The following is a 16,648-nucleotide window of genomic DNA, read 5'->3' as shown; positions in this document are numbered from 1 at the left end:
CGAATTAGGAAATCAAGGCCAAGAGAGATGTCATGGCTATGGGCTGAAGCTTTGAGAAAAAGAGAATGAAAAATGAAATGTGAGATTTTAAACTTTGATGGTGTGTAGGGTGTTTTTGTTTGTCTATGCATTTTCTAAGTAAATTTGAGTACTTTTTATTTTTCTATTGATATTTTGTTTATGGTTGCTATTGAGTTGCTTTGATTGAAGGATAGAGGGAATTGATTATTGATAATTATAGGTATGTTCTTTCTCACTTTCTTACAATAAGGATAGTAGCAACAAAAATTACTACATGCTCTATATTGAAAGAAAAGACAAAAAAATGATGGTGAATTAAGATTTATTTTGTAGGGTAGAATTTTATTTGCCACTTACCATGCTAGATCTTTCCAAGAGGAATAAATTTGAAAATGTCGAAATACACCCTCTGCTTGAAACATAAACCGCGATGTATGTTATACACATTGGAAAGGTATGAATGTGTATGTTGAAACTTAAGCCTATACACTTTCCAAGAGAATTTCTGTATGTTATCTATTTGGTTTTTGGCTTTAAGTTTTTGAAACTTAAGCCTATACACTTTTTTTACCTCTACTTTTTATCAACGTTTTTAAACTATATTTTCTTCCTATGACTACCTTATGACATTTTGAATAATTGATTGAATTGAGGATTAGCATAAAGTTCTCTTACTTCAAGGACGTTGTCGTTATTTGTTCAACCTACCAAAATACATATTCAACTATTGTGGTTTAAAGTATATTTTGTATAATTCTAGTCTCGTTGAAAGTGTTTTAGTCTAATTAGTATGGTATATTAGTAGTATATCAACGTTTGCTTGAATTAATATCATCCAAAATCTCCATAGTAGTTCTTTCCTTACTTTGAAAGATCTTGTTGTTCCTTTCCAACAATAGTGTTGGAAATTGGGGGGGGGGGGGGGGGGGGGATTAAGGGCTTTATGAGAGTTATCAACTCAACTTTGTCAAATTGTCATGTAAATGGAGTACGATTTAATCATTGAACATTTTTTCATACTTAGGGCTTGAAGAATCCTCGAGAGAGTGACAATGCTTGTTGAATTTTTATGATTATGCAACATTGAAAAGGTATTACTTATGAGTATTTATGTTCAATCTTATTTTGTTGTGATCAATTGAGATTCATAATATGCACTAGAAATTTGTTAAAGTGCTAGACTTTTATGTTTTTTTTATAGGGTTGGAAGGGCTCCAAGGTACGTTTTTAACTATTGAATTACAATGAAAATTGTTTGGACTTGTTAGTTCAAAGTTTAAATTGAGTTTAGCTTGTGAAACTCAAAGATTTCATTTGTATAACTGATTATATATGTTGGTGTGGAATAGCTTATCTTGCATGTACCTAGCAAAATGATTATGTTTGCTTGATTATATTTCTATTTGTCCATTTTCTTAAAGGTTTTGAGTGAACTCAAGTTTATGGTAGATTGTGGTACATTAAAGTTTATTGAACTTATTCTTCATTGTCCCATTACATAATGTCCTATATAAGGTGTGTATATATATATCTTGTTATATTTTACTTCTTCAAGTTAAACTAAGTGAATAATGAATCTCATTTCATTCATTTTTGCTATTTGGTATCTCATCGTATTTTTTTATTATTATTAAAATGAAGTTTGTTTAATGATCAACAGTAGATTAAGATATTATAAACTCTTTGTATTAGTAAAGAAGAGTGAAGGGAAGGGATTTGAAAAGATTCAGAATTAGCCCCCATTATAACCATATCGTTTTTAGTTTGGGGCATTTAATTTAGGTTAGGTTCATCATCATTTCTTTAGTATTGTCTTCACCTTCAAGAAGAAAGGGTTGAATTAACAAGTTTTTACAAAGGCGAGCATATAAATTCTAACCACCAAGTTTTTGTCTTATCATTCTTTCATTGTCCAACAGCGTTTTTGTTGTGTTTTATTTTTTTAAGTCAAAATGTACTACTTCTGTGTATCTTAACTTCTGCCTTGTCCTCAATTTGGTGGTTCAGTTATGTGTTGGGAGCTATTGAAACATTTTTGAATGTTGTACCAGCTGCAGAGATATTCAGAGGTAATGATGAATATTTGTTGTTTTAGAGTTAGACTACAGACAGAACTTATTTGTATCTAGTTAAGCCTTTTTATATTGTTATTAGTTGTGGAATTCATTAGTTTTCATTTATAACTTGGATTTAAACAACATTTTTTAGTTTCTAATTTCTATTTCTATCAAGGATATATTTGTCTGGTATGTGAGGTTTTCATATATAATTTTACATGAGGCACTGTTACTCTAGTTTATTCTCATGAAGACACCATGTCCTTTTGTTTACAACGTATAAAATTTAGTGTTGTATGCTATGAGATTCTAGATATTTTCCATATTTAGTATTACTGTATTAGCAAGACATGCTTAATTTAATTATATCAGAGATACTTGCTGCACTATGTTGATAATTTTGCTATTGCTATTGTATTGTAGAGACTATAGTTTTCGTGTTTTAAATTTAGCTACAAATTCAAATCTTATTTAGTTATCTGCTCTACTAGACTTTCTAGATAAGTATTGGTGGTAGAATTTATATGCTCACCCTTGTAAGTTTTATGAAGATGCAATATTGAAAAGGTACTTATGGGTATTTATGTTCAATCTTATTTTGTTGTGATCAATTGAGATGCATAATATGTACTAGAAATTTGTTAAAGTGTTAGAATTATTTGTTTTTTTTTTTTTTAATAGGGTTGGAAGGAGTTCAATGTACGTTTTGTTAAAGCAAATTTGATCTTTATATGGCTAGGTTGATGAGTTTCCAATTTCAAAAGTCTACCTAAAACTCTATTGTTTGTTTAACTCAAAGGTAAAAAAACGTAAAGTATGTGGACTTGCACCGAATAGAGCCATGGTAAGTTTCCAATTTCAAAAGTTTACCTAAAGCTCTATTGTTTTTTGATGAGTTTCCATAGAATTTTGAAGGTTTGAGAAGAGTTGTGGAAATTTGGGACAATACCACCCTCCTTACTTGTATTTATTCTCATTCTTATTAAGTTTTTCTAACTACGTTTCTTTGGTCCCTCAAGGATATGTCAAACTGTTCAACTTTAAGGACTACAAATTGTCATACATGTATTGTCGTAGCGTTTTTGTTGTAAGGACTAGGAACGACCCAACTTTAAGGACTACAAATGGTTATTTTGCTCTACTTTAAACATTGTGAACTTTTCATTGATGAAATTTGCATACCTTGGACATTTTCTTTTTGAAGTACCTTTCTTACCATGGACAACAGTGCAGTAAGCCTAGGGAGGAGGAAACTTCTTCTTTGGCTGGTCTCACATTTTTCAATGTAATAGGTTTTAACTTAAGAGTAGAGTATGTACAGATTCTCAGAGCTAGTATTTACAATGGGATAATAAACTAAATTTCATCGGAGAAGAGTTAACCAAAGAATAGCTAATGTTTGTTACTATATTTAATTTTGGGAGTTTTATTGCAAGAAACAAGGGTGAGAGAGTGCTTTGCATTCTTATACTTGAAGCTTCGATCTCATCTCACTTCTTCCATCGTGTACATGTCTGAAGAAACCTCAACCCAAGTAACTAGGAAAAATTATTTTGTGGGAATTACTTGTGAGAACATGATTATATATTTCATGGTTGACATTTTGCAATTGACATTTTGCACGTACAAATGAACACCATCATTTCTATTCATGAAAAATATTCAGGAGTGGTTGTATATATATTGGTTTGATGTGCCCTAAATCTCAACCCTATCTAGTGCTTTATGCACACATACACACTTGAACTCTCTGTATTTGTCTCTTTTTGTCTCCATGAATAATGATAAGCCAATACAAACAGATGAATTATCTGTTTGGTTCTCTTTCTCTATCTCAATGTTGGGGAAAAGCTAAATATTTGAGGCATTGATTTCAGGTGTATAAATTATTTTTATGGTGCTTTCAAATATTTGAAAACACCAATAAAAATAATATAGCATAATAAACTAAAATATATTTTTGATAGATACTGATTACACTTCTATCAGTGTCTATGTCGTATTTGATACACTTCTATCAATGTCTATGTAGTATTATATTGATACACTTCTATCAGTGTCTATGTATTGGTATCTATGTATTAGTGTCTATTAGTGCATTGATAGATATTATAGACATTGATATAGGTTTATTAGTATTTGTAATTTTACAGATCAAATATGACATTTTACTATATTTTGTAAATGTTTTTTTTTTTTTAAATTTTGCTATTTACAATAATTGTTCTTTTATTATTAGGGCTAAAATAGATAATTAAGAAGCGGTTTTTAGTACAATGTAACAACGGTGATGGGTAATTTGAACCTCTCACCTCTATAAAAAAAAAAAAAGATTTTAAGCTAAACTTGACTTGGCAGTTAATTAAAGAGAGACGTTGGAATCAACAAAGCCAAACACACAGAGGAGGAGGTGTAAAAAATTGAGAGAAGAACACAAAAGATGGAAGGGCTTCAATTGAGTTGTGAAGTGAAAACCATACACATCTTATTTATGTATGGGTAATTAAAGAAAAAGCCTAGCCCACCAACACCAACCTTCAAACATTCTCCTTAATCATTCCACTAAAGTAATTAATTAGGCCTCTTCTCTTCTACTTATATGCGGCATTACCCTAAATAAATACTACTAACATTAACTAAATAAATTAACTTAGGTAAAATTAACAAATATTTGACATTGAGAAACAGAACAATTTTTTCTTCCTACCCTTTAATAAGAAAGACATCCCAGTGGCATGTAATGCTACTAAACCATCAGCCCAAAGTTTCCATTGCAACATACAAAACCAAGAAATGGGAACAATAGTCATCCAAATACTCAGCAATGGAATCCAAGAAATGTTTTTCTCAAAGTGCAAGAACAAGCAAGAACTGAAAGCCAACACCATTCCCAGCACAGAAAGGAAGAGAAATCCAAGACCAAGCACCAACTGCAATGGCAACCAAAACAAAAAATCTCTTTTGGCGAATCGAGAAGTCAGGATTGACATGAACAGTAGAATTGCAGTTGAAGATGAGATCAAAGCTATTGAATCTGATATCACAAACACAGTGAACCATTTGTGATGAAGAAACAAGGGAACGCCATTGTTGCCATTGTTGCCGCCTGGTACTGTGAAGGCTGCAGTGAAAGCTACAGTGGCTATCAAAGTTGCAACCAACAGGCATGAATTTGCTGTACTCTTCACCCATTCTTCTGCTTCTTTCATAAGTTGTTTGTGTTCTTCTATGAATAATTTTCGTGTTTCCGTCCTTGTGTCTTTTCTGGTCGGTATGCGCTCAACTATGTCTTCCATTTCCTTCAAACACATACATTGAAAAATATAAGACCCTGCTAAAAAATTATTTTAAATGTAACATGATATGAATGAATATATTTTTTAGTACGGATGCCATTCGCGCATTAAGATCAACTAGATGCTTTAATTGGATATATCAACTGTGTCAAATTAGTTGAAATGTCTAGTGCACCGGTTGATTTTATCCTATCTTTTGTACATTTATTTTAAAAGGAAAAAATTAGATGCTCTAAATGACTTAGCTTTTGATGTGCTTAGTTTTGAGAAAAATACTTGTTTTGGTCATATATTTGTCGATAGACAACTCCATTTTAGCTAAATGGAGTATTTATTTTCATGCATTTTTTTTGTCGTTCTTTCTAAACATGCTTATAAATTAAACAAAATATGTTAAAAAAATTTAAACTTTTAAATAATTGCTTCACAAAGTTTAAACTTGATAGTAATATATAATTAATCGGTGGTTTAGAGTTATTTTGTGGAAAATTAAAAGTACCTTAAACCATAGAAACTCTTGATGCATTTGAAATACTGCTCCTTCGACCTGATTAAGGTGACTTACACTTGGCTTTTCGGTAACTAATTTCTGCAAGCTTGTATTATCCTCATTGAAATAATACAATAAGTCATCTGAGTTAAACAGATCCATATCATAAATTAAATTGAATACGTCACGTTGCCTATTCTCGACAGCTACATTAAGAATGCTCGTCTTACAGCCGTCATCAATCATCCGTAGAAGCTCGGGATTTTCATAGAGTAAAATTCTCAAAAATTCAACATTTCCACCCCTTGCAGCATCATGTAACATGCTTGAGGGATGTGAAAGCAACTGGTTCTTGCTTGCAGGATCTTCTCGAATCTTATTTTGAACAGCATTCCACATTTGTTTAACCACTTCATAGGCATTTATTTGCATTATTTCGTTCCTGTATATATGCTTGCAACCTAAACATGGGAATCGAAATTATTAAACTACAAATATTTCTAAATTATATGATGATGTTAATTGAAGAAAAGGACACTAACATTTGTTTATGGATGATTGCCAATCCGTCAGTTTATTTTTTGTGCCAATTGTGCCATTAGATTTTTTAGCCATTATATGCAAGGGCGTATTGTCATTGTCGTCCCGTTCCAATGCTAAATGGTCGTTCTCCTTTAGAATAAGCAAAGCTATATCTGCATAGAAAAAAACTTTAAGTATTATGAATATATGTATTATATGATTGCGAACTTTTTTTTTTTACAATATATGTATTATGAATCACCTAATAGACTCTCAAAATTGAATCTAAATGTTGTATTTATTATAACTTTAAGTCTGATGGCTATATATTTGCAGTTGTATAATTAGATAGTTTTGAACAAACCGTAATCATTGGAGGAGATGACACTAAAAAGAATCTCCTTTTTGTCTGTATCATTCAGTTTTTTGATATGGGAATTCATGGCTTTAAGGAGATAAGAAACCATGTGGAATTGTTTATATCTTGCAGCAATCAAAAGCGGGAGTGCGTTTCCTGAGCCACGCTTGAGGACTAATTCCTCATGCCTGTCCACCATCAACTTTGCAATATCTGCAGCCCCTGTCATAGCAGCAATGCAGAGGGGGGTGTTTCCATAAATATTTTTGGCTTCCAAGTCATTTTCGGTGAGTTGTGGCATCAGCTTCTTCACAAAAGCAGTGTTGTTGAATCTTGTGGCAATGTGGAGGGCTGTTTCCTTTCTATCCTTGCTTATTACATCCAACAAGCTGATATTTTCATGTTCCTGAACCAATTTCTCTGCTGCCTTCCAATCGCCCTTCATAGCTGCTTCGCATAGCCGAGTTTCCACCAATTCCTTCGTAGCTTCTCTGCATAGCGGAGTTTGCACCAATTCCTTCCGTATAACTGTAGGAATTTGAATACATGAGCTTCACAACCAACCTCTTTTCTATGTAACATATGATTAAAGTGTCAATTAACCTAAAAAGTTGAGTAGGTGGGTGAAGCTAAATTTAATTATATATTATCTAACTAGTTGAAAAAACCTTCTATGTTATCTATATGGTGTTAGAGTTCATAAACTCAAACAAATATTTGGTCCAATAAAAAGAAATTGGAAACAAAAAACATCCGTTTAAGAGACATGTTGATAATCCCACGTTCGAAAGTTTAATAGACTTCACACACTTGATCAGATAGATAAGTATTTTTAATTAATTGGTTTTGAAATTAAATGGACTCATAAATATTTAATATGGTTTTTCATAAAAAATTAACAATAAAGGTATTTAATTTTTTTTTTATAGTTTAAAGATATATTACAACTTTTTTTAAATTCAAACATTTTTTTTTGAAACAAAACTATAGTTTGCCTAATAGAAAAGTTTATAAACTTATAAACACCTTTTAATGTTCCAAACACAAAGTAAGAGCAATTCGAAAATTAATGGCCTATAGTATTTTTGTTTTCAAAATGAAGTCTATTTTCTTTACCTTTCTTACGATAATATACTTTTTTTTATCTTTTTAAATATCATGGTTGAATTTTTAATCAAATTCTAAAAATAAAAAGAAACATTACACAGAGTTTTTTTTAAAAAAAAAACTTTCAAAATATGGTTTTTTAACTAGTGACAACAAAAAAAAAAAAAAGATAATAAGAATAAATTTTGGAAGTGAAATGAATGTTTATAGATTTAATTAAAAAACACAACAGCAACCATAGATATTTATAGTAAACATGCAGTGACAGTGGCCTTAAATTATTACTTATAATAAAAACATAGGCTTTTTTTCAGTAATCCATTTGTTTTCTGTTTTCTAAAATTAATTTTGAGAAAACAAGTGTATTAATTGGTAACTAATTTCCTTATTTTTGTTTTTTAAACAAATGACTTATCTTCATAATTTAAAACAAAAACAAAAGAAATTAAAATGGCTACTCAACAAATGGGACCTTAGTTATCAAGAGGAATATAACTAGAAGAAAAAAGAATGGTTGGAAAAAGGTAGTAATTAGATTCAAAATATTAATAACATTTTCAATAAATTGCAAATAATAATAATAAAAAAAGCACTTACTATTGAAGCAGCAGCTGGGAAGTTTAGTTATAATTGTAGCCCAACAACTCGTCTTGTGATATGAATTCTTTTTGTCGTCATCAATCACCGGCTTAGGCTGTTCTACCAAGACACCTTCCTCTACCTGGTGGTTGTCAGAAATTGCAACTCTACTTTCCGACGGATTTGCAGAAGACCGTTGCGTCGTCTGGTTCATGTTGATTCTGTTTCTTTTTTTTTTTTTGGGGGGGTGGAATTTGGAAACGCTTTTTGCAAATCACTGTTTTATCAGTTTCGATGAATATAGTTTGAGGCCGATCGAGAAGGGAATGAGACTTTTAAGCTGCTATTCACAACTTATATATAGACGCATCATATGGGATCAACTCACACATGCATACGAAACAATTTGGCTCTTTTCTCTCCACTTGGAATTAAATATTAGTGTGTGTTTTTAATCCCAAATCAATCCACTTGTTTCTTAATCTTTGGAAAATTTAACAAATATATATATTATCTAGTAGTAATAAATAAGTTAATATTAATATAATATGAGATTCCAAACATGGGGTTCATCTTGGTCCGAGTAAACGATTTTAAGAAAGTTCGTCGTAGGCAATCAAAGCAAGGAAAGAATGAAGTTTGAGTCGAAAATTAAACCACGCTATAGGATCGGACTCAACTGAGTTGAGAGAAGTAGAGAGGTTGTGCCAAAGGGTTTGAACTGACGGCCTGTTTGAATTTGGCGAGGCTCTCCTTTCCATGAACAAGTCATACTCAATGAATTATTCAACACAGTTGGCTCTAGAAAGAAGAGAAATTCCCTACATGATCTAGGTCTGACCCGTTGAGATGTTAAGTATGTCACATCCAAAAAATGAATGAAAACTCACAATTCTTATAAAATAGATGAGCTACTTCACTCATTGTCAATTACTTTTGAGATGGAAACCCATATCATTGAGTCTTCCCATTTAGTCTATGGAAACCCATATCATTGAGTCTTCCCATTTAGTCTATTTAGCTTGAGGATTAACTTAAGTTAACTCCGAAACCATGATTTGAATGTTCCAAGTCAAGAATTTCCTATAATACTTTGGTCATTCATAACTACAAAGAACAGTTGCTAATATAACAATCAGATTCAAAATATTAGTATCTATAGCAACATTTTTAAATTGAAAATAGAACAAAATCTTTCAAAGTCTATATATTTGCAACACGCACGGTCTATCAGTTATAGACCATGCATGTTTTTTTTTTTTTAAAAGGATACTTGTAGGGTCAGTAGGCGCACTCAAACATTCTCACTAGATGGACACTCTTTTAACACCCTCATCATCTCCAAATATATTTTTTATAAAGCATATGGGATACAAAGTTCATGATCAGTACAAAAGGGCTAGAGAGATAAGCCCGAAGACAGAACTAACAAAAAAAAACATTAATGTTTAAAGCAATAGATGATGGTGAATAATTTTTTAATAGCTTGTTGTTTGATGACCAAAGACCGGTGAGGTTGCAAATGTTCTCCCATAAGCTAATAGATGTGAGGTGGCTGTTGTTGAAGAGTCGTCTCGTGTTTCTTTTCAACCAAGTAACCCAAATAGTGGAGACCAAGAGATTATAGTGGATCACACCCGTTTGAGATTTGGTATTTATAGAGCAAATATGTTTGCAAAGATCTCTTAGACAGTTGAAGTTGTTTGTCCATCCTGTGCGTGCTTTTATATTGTTCCATAAAGATAGTGCCGAGGGACAATTAAGAAACATGTGGTAAGAAGTCTCATTATTATTTTTACACATAATGCACCAATTTGAAGTCTGGTGATAGACCATGCATGTTACATATATTGATTGATCTATCATTGATAAATTTTAAGAATCTATCGACGTGAATAAAGTCTATCATTGATAAACGTTGCTATATTTACATTTTTTTAAGAAAGAATTACAGTACACTAACTTATTATTCTTAAAATTATTGCTACTTATTATATATATATATTTGAAACGGATACATAGATCAGTCGGTACACCCGAACATCTTCACGAATATATGTTTTTTTACAACAAAATACTAGAAGAAAGGAGATCAATGGATGCACGCAGATATCTCAACTAGTTGACACTTTTTTAGCTCTTTCATCATGGCTCGAACCAATGATCTGATCATCTTACCTTGAGAATATTAAAATAAAAAAAAGAAAGTCAAACCACTAAGAATCAATCCGGAGCTATCTTGGCAATTTGGATGCACTAATACATCTTCTGGTCTTCTTCAATACTCTTATTATTTACGATGACCAGCAGATATTTTCTTTTAAAGACTTGGTATTTGTCAATTAGAAAAAGTAAACGAACTAGACTTAGTTATTATCAATTTATTTATGCATCCAAAAAGAAATAAGGAACCATTGCATGAGCACCAGAGAAGTTGTTAGTGTAGACATTTTTTTAAGAAAAAATAATTAGGGACTGAATCGATTAGTAGACGTACCTAAACATCTCAACTAGGTTGATACTCTCTTAACATTTTTATCACTCGACCGATCCAAAAGAGACATAAATTAGAGAAAAAAATACCGGAGCACAAAATATGCCAAAATTTTGAAAACAAAAAGCAGAAAGGATAGACTAGAGGAAAACTTTCCCATTAATAGCTATGTTATTTGCAACATAATGACTAACTTGTCAAAAGTTAGTATAGGCATTATTTTTGTTCAACTTGGTGGGTTTTATAGAACATTAAACTTTGACGTTCAATTTTGTGTATGTGTACATAGCTTCATGAATTTTTTAGAAACAAAATAACCAGAATTAGTCTTATTAAAGTAGAGTTGGAGTACTTTAGCTACCACTGTGTGCCAGGATCAACATATTGTTAATTGAAATGATTTTGTTTTAATGTATACTAATATAAAACACATTGAAATTAAGGGGCTAGCTAGCTCGAGCCCTTCAGTCTATGGTTAAATTAATTGGTCTCTCATTGTTGCATTACAACACTTTCAACTTCGAATGATAAACCAGTTTTTATCATAGACTAGAATAAATAAAAAGAACACTGCAATTGATAAGTTCTCAAAGCTAAGCTTTAAACTTGCAAAATCAAGGCACCGATAACAAACTTACACTGATAAAGTTTTAAAAATGGTTTAAGAAAGAAATGTCCAAAATTAATCACACAAATAATAAAAACTAACAAGATGCCAAAATCATAATTTCAATTAATAAGATAGCATACAAGAAGTAAGCAGACATCAAGTTTTCGAGATAAAAAGTTGGATCTCCTGTTTGCATGATCGATTAACTACAAAATTTGTACAACTTATTTAAATACACAATATAAATTGCAATACCATATCGAATTCGTTGTAAGTGAAATCGAATGTTTAAAGTTAAATTCGCCATTCACTCACCTAAACTTAATTAATGTAAACTAGCAAAAAAAAAAAACCCTAATATTTTAGTTCCATTAACAACCAGATATGTTTGAGTATGACATATAATTAAATTTGCGTTTGATTACTCTTCAAATCATCCTTTTGAGTCAATTGGGAATTAGTTTACCATTTTAAAGCATCTCTAACAGGTGAGCATCTTCATGATCTCCAATATTAGTTTTACCATTTTGAATCAATAGGTGATTATTTAAGGTTACTGTGTGGTCAAGCTTTTGGATTGTTATTTCTTTCCTAATTAAAATTCATTTTTACTTATTAGATCTTTCATATACTTCCAGTTCAAAAAACTTTAGAGTCAATTAGTGTGATTTATTGTCAATTAGTGTGATTTAAGAAAATAAAGTAACTAAAATCATCCACTTTAAAAATTGTGATCGACATATTATCTAGGAACGCTTGCAAAGAATAATAAAAAAATAAAAAAATTTATGATAATAGGGTCATGACATTATATTTTCTAAATTGCAAAAGTAACATATTTAAAAGTCGATAACTATTTGATAGTCTTTTGATAGTCCTATGATATCATTAATTTTGGCATATTTACAATATTAGAAAAATAGGTGTCACGAGCTATTTTTTATGAATGTTTTTGTCATCGGATGCAATTTCTCTATTTCGGTATTCATGCATGAACAAAATCATAAGTTTATTACTTAGTCTATCAGAAGAATAAGTATCCTAGGATAAATTAATTAATCAAATACATTCAAATGGCCGGCTCAATAGTACCAAGTTGAGGCTCATATACACTAAGAAAAAAAAGTTGGTGGCTAAGTCTGTGTTGTGAATTTTGAACAAACATCCAATAATGTGTAAACAATTCGCCAAAAATGTCAACTTGTCATGCCCTTGAATTGGCAATAATAGTAAAAGGAACAATAAGAATATGGTGTCAATAATTTATGGTCAATTGATCTCTTTTACAACCTTCAAGAGTCGACGTCTCTCTTCAGTCCAAAACGTACAGCTCCATGTTTTATTTTATTAGTAACACGAAACAAAACAAAGTATAATATAATATTAAGTAGTATCACCATCAGTGTTACATCCCACACACTAGCAGGTTCTTAGAACTAACACCTAGTAGTCATATTTGTTTATACCAAACGAACCTATTATTTAGTAAGAAAAATATAATCTGTCTTCAGATTTTGAATTTAGTTTCTATTTTGAAGAATAAAAAAAGTAGCAGTCAAATTCAGTGACGTCATTCATAGTGAAACCCAGGTGGTTTCTAGAATTGACTTTTGCTACCACCTTAGGAGTGAATCGATCAACAAATATCATGCGTTGGTGTGGGAGAAGCCATATGGAGGATATTCAAGAAACTTTTGTACTTCAAGTCCGCTACCTAATTCATCTTGATCCTATGTTTTAAGAAGCCATGACATATCTCTGTGTTTCTTCCTAATCTTTCTCTCTTAAATTGTAATTTTATATTAAAAATATTTGTTACCGAATTCGATTGAGTTTTTTTTTTTTTATTATTATTATAAAAATGAAATTTGGATTGTAACTTCATTGTTGTTTCATCTTGGGACATTAGCATCATTGAAATCTAGAAGACAAAAGTGTTGCATCTTAAAACATATGATCAAAGTGTATTTTTTACTTATTTAATATATAAACTATATTACCAAAAGCAAAGTTAGGAAGGTGTATATCCAAAGTGGACAATAACATAATACTGTGAAGATGTTCGAGGGTTGTTGTCCTAACAAGTGGTATTAGAGTCACGCCTCTAACTTAACCAACTATGCTAGTATGATCCTCAAGTGTCGAACAAAGATATAGTAGAGCCTTGAGAGCCTCAAAAGTAGGTCATGATGAGATCCGTGTTACATAATTTTCCTTTAGAAGGTTATATGTTGTAATTAACTCAAGATGATTTGATAGCACACTAGACTTAAGCTCAAGTTTGTTATGCTATTTAACATGCTTATTTAATTATTTCGTGGGCATCAATCAATTTGAAGTAGAATCAAGCATATTTAGGGAGAAAAAAACTAAAAACAAATTTGTTTGGAGCCTTCACAAAGCAATTAGGTCATTGACCCTGAATAAAAACTAAAACAACTCTAAAAGGTGGCACTGCTACTACTTTTAGATGGAAATGGAATAGGTGGAAATTTATTAAAAAATCTATGGAAATCGGCTGTCACACAAAAAGTAATGTAAATTCTTGGTTTGGTTCATTATCCATGAAGGCCTAGACACTTTCGAGAATTTACATAAAAAAAAGATGCCCAATGACTGTCTCAACCCAAACTAGTGTGTTCTCCCTATTTATCCTTTGCAACTTAGCAAAAGAACTTTGAGGGAATATTTCAAGCTTAGACTGGACAAATTATTGTCGGTAATAATGTTAAATCAATTTACCTTTCTCTATGTCAAATGAACCAAAAAAGCAGAAAACAAATGTATGGGGGTTGCTATTCTTTGGTCCGTGTGGGTTGAGAGAACTAAAAGAATTTTCAACAACAATCGTAAAAGCATGTTAATCCTATGGGAAGATTCTTGAAATTTTTAGGTGTTTGGTGTAGTAGACACACTCTCTTCAAAGATTATAGGCCTAACGTCATAGCACTAAATTTTAGGACTTTCATAGACTTAAGTTTCTTCTTGGGCTCGTCTCCAACCCCCTTTGTACCTCCATAGCTTTATAATAAAATTTGATGTTTGGTAGTCCTCGCGGATTCTCCCAATAATGACTTCAAACATCTTGTTCCCTTCTAAAAAAGGTGGCATGCACTACCTGCACGGTATGTTGTAAAATAGAAAATCTGGAGTTTGAACTGGTGCTGGGACATTACTTTGTGGTGTCGCAACATTGCTTTCATCGTTGATAGCATCATAAATGTGCTATATAGTTTTATTTAGTTGGAGGTTGTTTCTATATTTTATGTGTTTATTTGATTACTTTATAGATTTCGAGTAACAAAGAGGTATAACTAAGTGTTAGGAAGAAAATGGAGTTAATATGGACCAATTTGGAGTTCTTGTTATTGATTACTTTATGTATTCATTTTTTTGTTATTGATTGACAACCGATGCTTATTTATGCAATTGATGCTATAGATTAACATATAATATATGAAATATAATTGTATGTTAATCTCTCCAAAAAAATAATAGGTTAGATACACTTGTGATCATTTGTGGTCGACAACAAACAGCTAGAGAAAACCATATTTAATATATTTGTAATTAGACATTTTCTATTAAAAAATTATCCTAGTGTAATCCATAAACTGTAATGCAATTAATTTAAATGATTAGGATGTTTCTCATCAAAATTAAATTGACTAATTTGATATTCCTTCGTGGATCGGTTAGCTTTTCAAATCAATTGGGGCTAGGCATAGAAAAGAAGTTGAAGCCAGGGTTTGATAATTGGATTATGCCAAGTAGGCTAAGCACATGAATTAACCCGCAAAATCTTTAATTATAGCTGCTATATTTTTTAATTGTTGACTGGAAATGTTGTTTAAAATTAATATAATATGTGTAGAATATTCGATATAGGGGATGGGGTTAGCCATTATTATAGTGAACACAATACCATGAAGGGTTTTTGGAGCTCCAAAATAGTGTGGCAGTGGATCATGAAGGGTTTTTGGAGCTCCAAAATTGTGTGGCAGTGGATCTTTCGGTTGATAGTGAAAGTTGAAGAAACAATTAAGGAAGCTGAAAAACGTGTGCTGGAAAAAAGATAATGTGGTGATCATGATACTTTGTTGGGTTGCTTTGTCTGTGGAAACACTCTCCTTGTGGCTTGTACTGCCCAACAGCTTTTGTCCACACATCAACTGGAAAAGCAAACTCAGTCATCACCTTGGAAAAGTGAAGTTTCTATTAGGTTACATTACTATGTAGTACTCATACAGCTGCTGATGGTAGTGGAGAGAAAAACTAAATAAGATTTAACTAACCACAGAACTCCCTTACTCTAATTGATCACATCATACACGTAAGAGTGTGATTCGAATTTAGTCATGTTCGTAAGAAACTATTTAGGAAGGTTTTTCAAACGACGACAACTCTGTAAGCCTCATCTAAATTTCCTTCCTTATATATTTTAACATAAATCCATAGAAACCTGCCCAGAAAATTTAGATTTCAACTTCTTTTTAACTTGTGACAATACCAAATAAAAATACACACAAAATCAGTGAAGTTTCTTTAATAGGAAGAAACTAATAAGAAATTTTGGAATCTAAAAGAATGAAACCGACAAATCTAATACTTTTTCATTTTTCCAAGTTATATTTTTAAAAGAAAAACGACTTACCAAGTTGAGTTCTTGCTCTACGAGTTTCATCCGACAATCTATGATGAATTTTCAGCGAGGTGGGCTCTTTTTTTTTTTTTCCTTTCGTAAAACTCTCTCTCTCTCCCTCTCATTTTAGACTTTCTGCTCCCACTTTTCTTTCTTTTTCTTTTTCACTCCAATTTATGGTGTGGTTTTCGAGATAGTACTTTTTTAACCATGGAATATTTTACATTTCCCTCAATGATGCATGCCAATACTGATCTTTTACATTTTTTGTTCCAATTATTTGATAACAAAGTATGATCCATCACTCCCAAGTTCCTGTTTGAAACTGTGCAAATTCTAAACTAAGTCAAAAGAATTTAGTGTTTGTTTGGTTCACAATTTGATTCCTTTGTACTATGTTTTTCACCTCATTGAATTGAGTGAATGCATTGTTTAACAGATAATTCGAAGTCTATTTTCAAAAACTGTTTTC

The 16,648-nt window shown here is 31.5% G+C and overlaps 2 protein-coding genes and 1 long non-coding RNA gene across 3 annotated transcripts; all 3 read right to left on the bottom strand.

The window, feature by feature from the left end:
- Positions 1–4,925: 4,925 nt before the first annotated feature.
- Positions 4,926–6,296, bottom strand: LOC101211355 (ankyrin repeat-containing protein ITN1). The gene is made up of 3 exons (XM_031882022.1): positions 5,874–6,296; positions 5,154–5,377; positions 4,926–5,112 (listed from the first exon to the last, which is right to left on the bottom strand). The coding sequence occupies exons 1-3, from the start codon at positions 6,294–6,296 to the stop codon at positions 4,926–4,928; spliced, it is 834 nt and encodes a 277-aa protein (XP_031737882.1).
- A 421-nt stretch (positions 6,297–6,717) lies between these two features.
- On the bottom strand, positions 6,718–8,644 carry LOC116402549. Its single transcript, XM_031882019.1, has 2 exons — positions 8,497–8,644; positions 6,718–7,272 (listed from the first exon to the last, which is right to left on the bottom strand). The coding sequence occupies exons 1-2, from the start codon at positions 8,642–8,644 to the stop codon at positions 6,731–6,733; spliced, it is 690 nt and encodes a 229-aa protein (XP_031737879.1). The 3' UTR covers positions 6,718–6,730.
- Positions 8,645–14,040: 5,396 nt separating this feature from the next.
- Positions 14,041–16,388, bottom strand: LOC116401698. The gene is made up of 2 exons (XR_004214024.1): positions 16,189–16,388; positions 14,041–15,706 (listed from the first exon to the last, which is right to left on the bottom strand). It is a non-coding gene; the product is annotated as an uncharacterized LOC116401698 (long non-coding RNA).
- Positions 16,389–16,648: the final 260 nt, after the last annotated feature.

The sequence above is a fragment of the Cucumis sativus genome, chromosome 1 (genome assembly GCF_000004075.3).
Source record: "Cucumis sativus cultivar 9930 chromosome 1, Cucumber_9930_V3, whole genome shotgun sequence".
In the NCBI taxonomy this organism is placed as follows: Eukaryota; Viridiplantae; Streptophyta; class Magnoliopsida; order Cucurbitales; family Cucurbitaceae; genus Cucumis; species Cucumis sativus.
Note: the sequence above shows the minus strand (reverse complement) of the source record. Positions and strands in the feature narration are given on the sequence as shown.

Coding starts and splice junctions, on each gene's coding strand:
- LOC116402549 (XM_031882019.1), bottom strand. CDS start 8,644: ATGAACCAGACGACGCAACGGTCTTCTGCAAATCCGTCGGAAAGTAGA. Junction 7,273..8,496: donor GAATTCATATCACAAGACGA/GTTGTTGGGCTA, acceptor AAATTCCTACAG/TTATACGGAAGGAATTGGTG.
- LOC101211355 (XM_031882022.1), bottom strand. CDS start 6,296: ATGCAAATAAATGCCTATGAAGTGGTTAAACAAATGTGGAATGCTGTT. Junction 5,378..5,873: donor AAGAGTTTCTATGGTTTAAG/GTACTTTTAATT, acceptor ATGTGTTTGAAG/GAAATGGAAGACATAGTTGA. Junction 5,113..5,153: donor GGCAACAATGGCGTTCCCTT/GTTTCTTCATCA, acceptor TTGTGATATCAG/ATTCAATAGCTTTGATCTCA.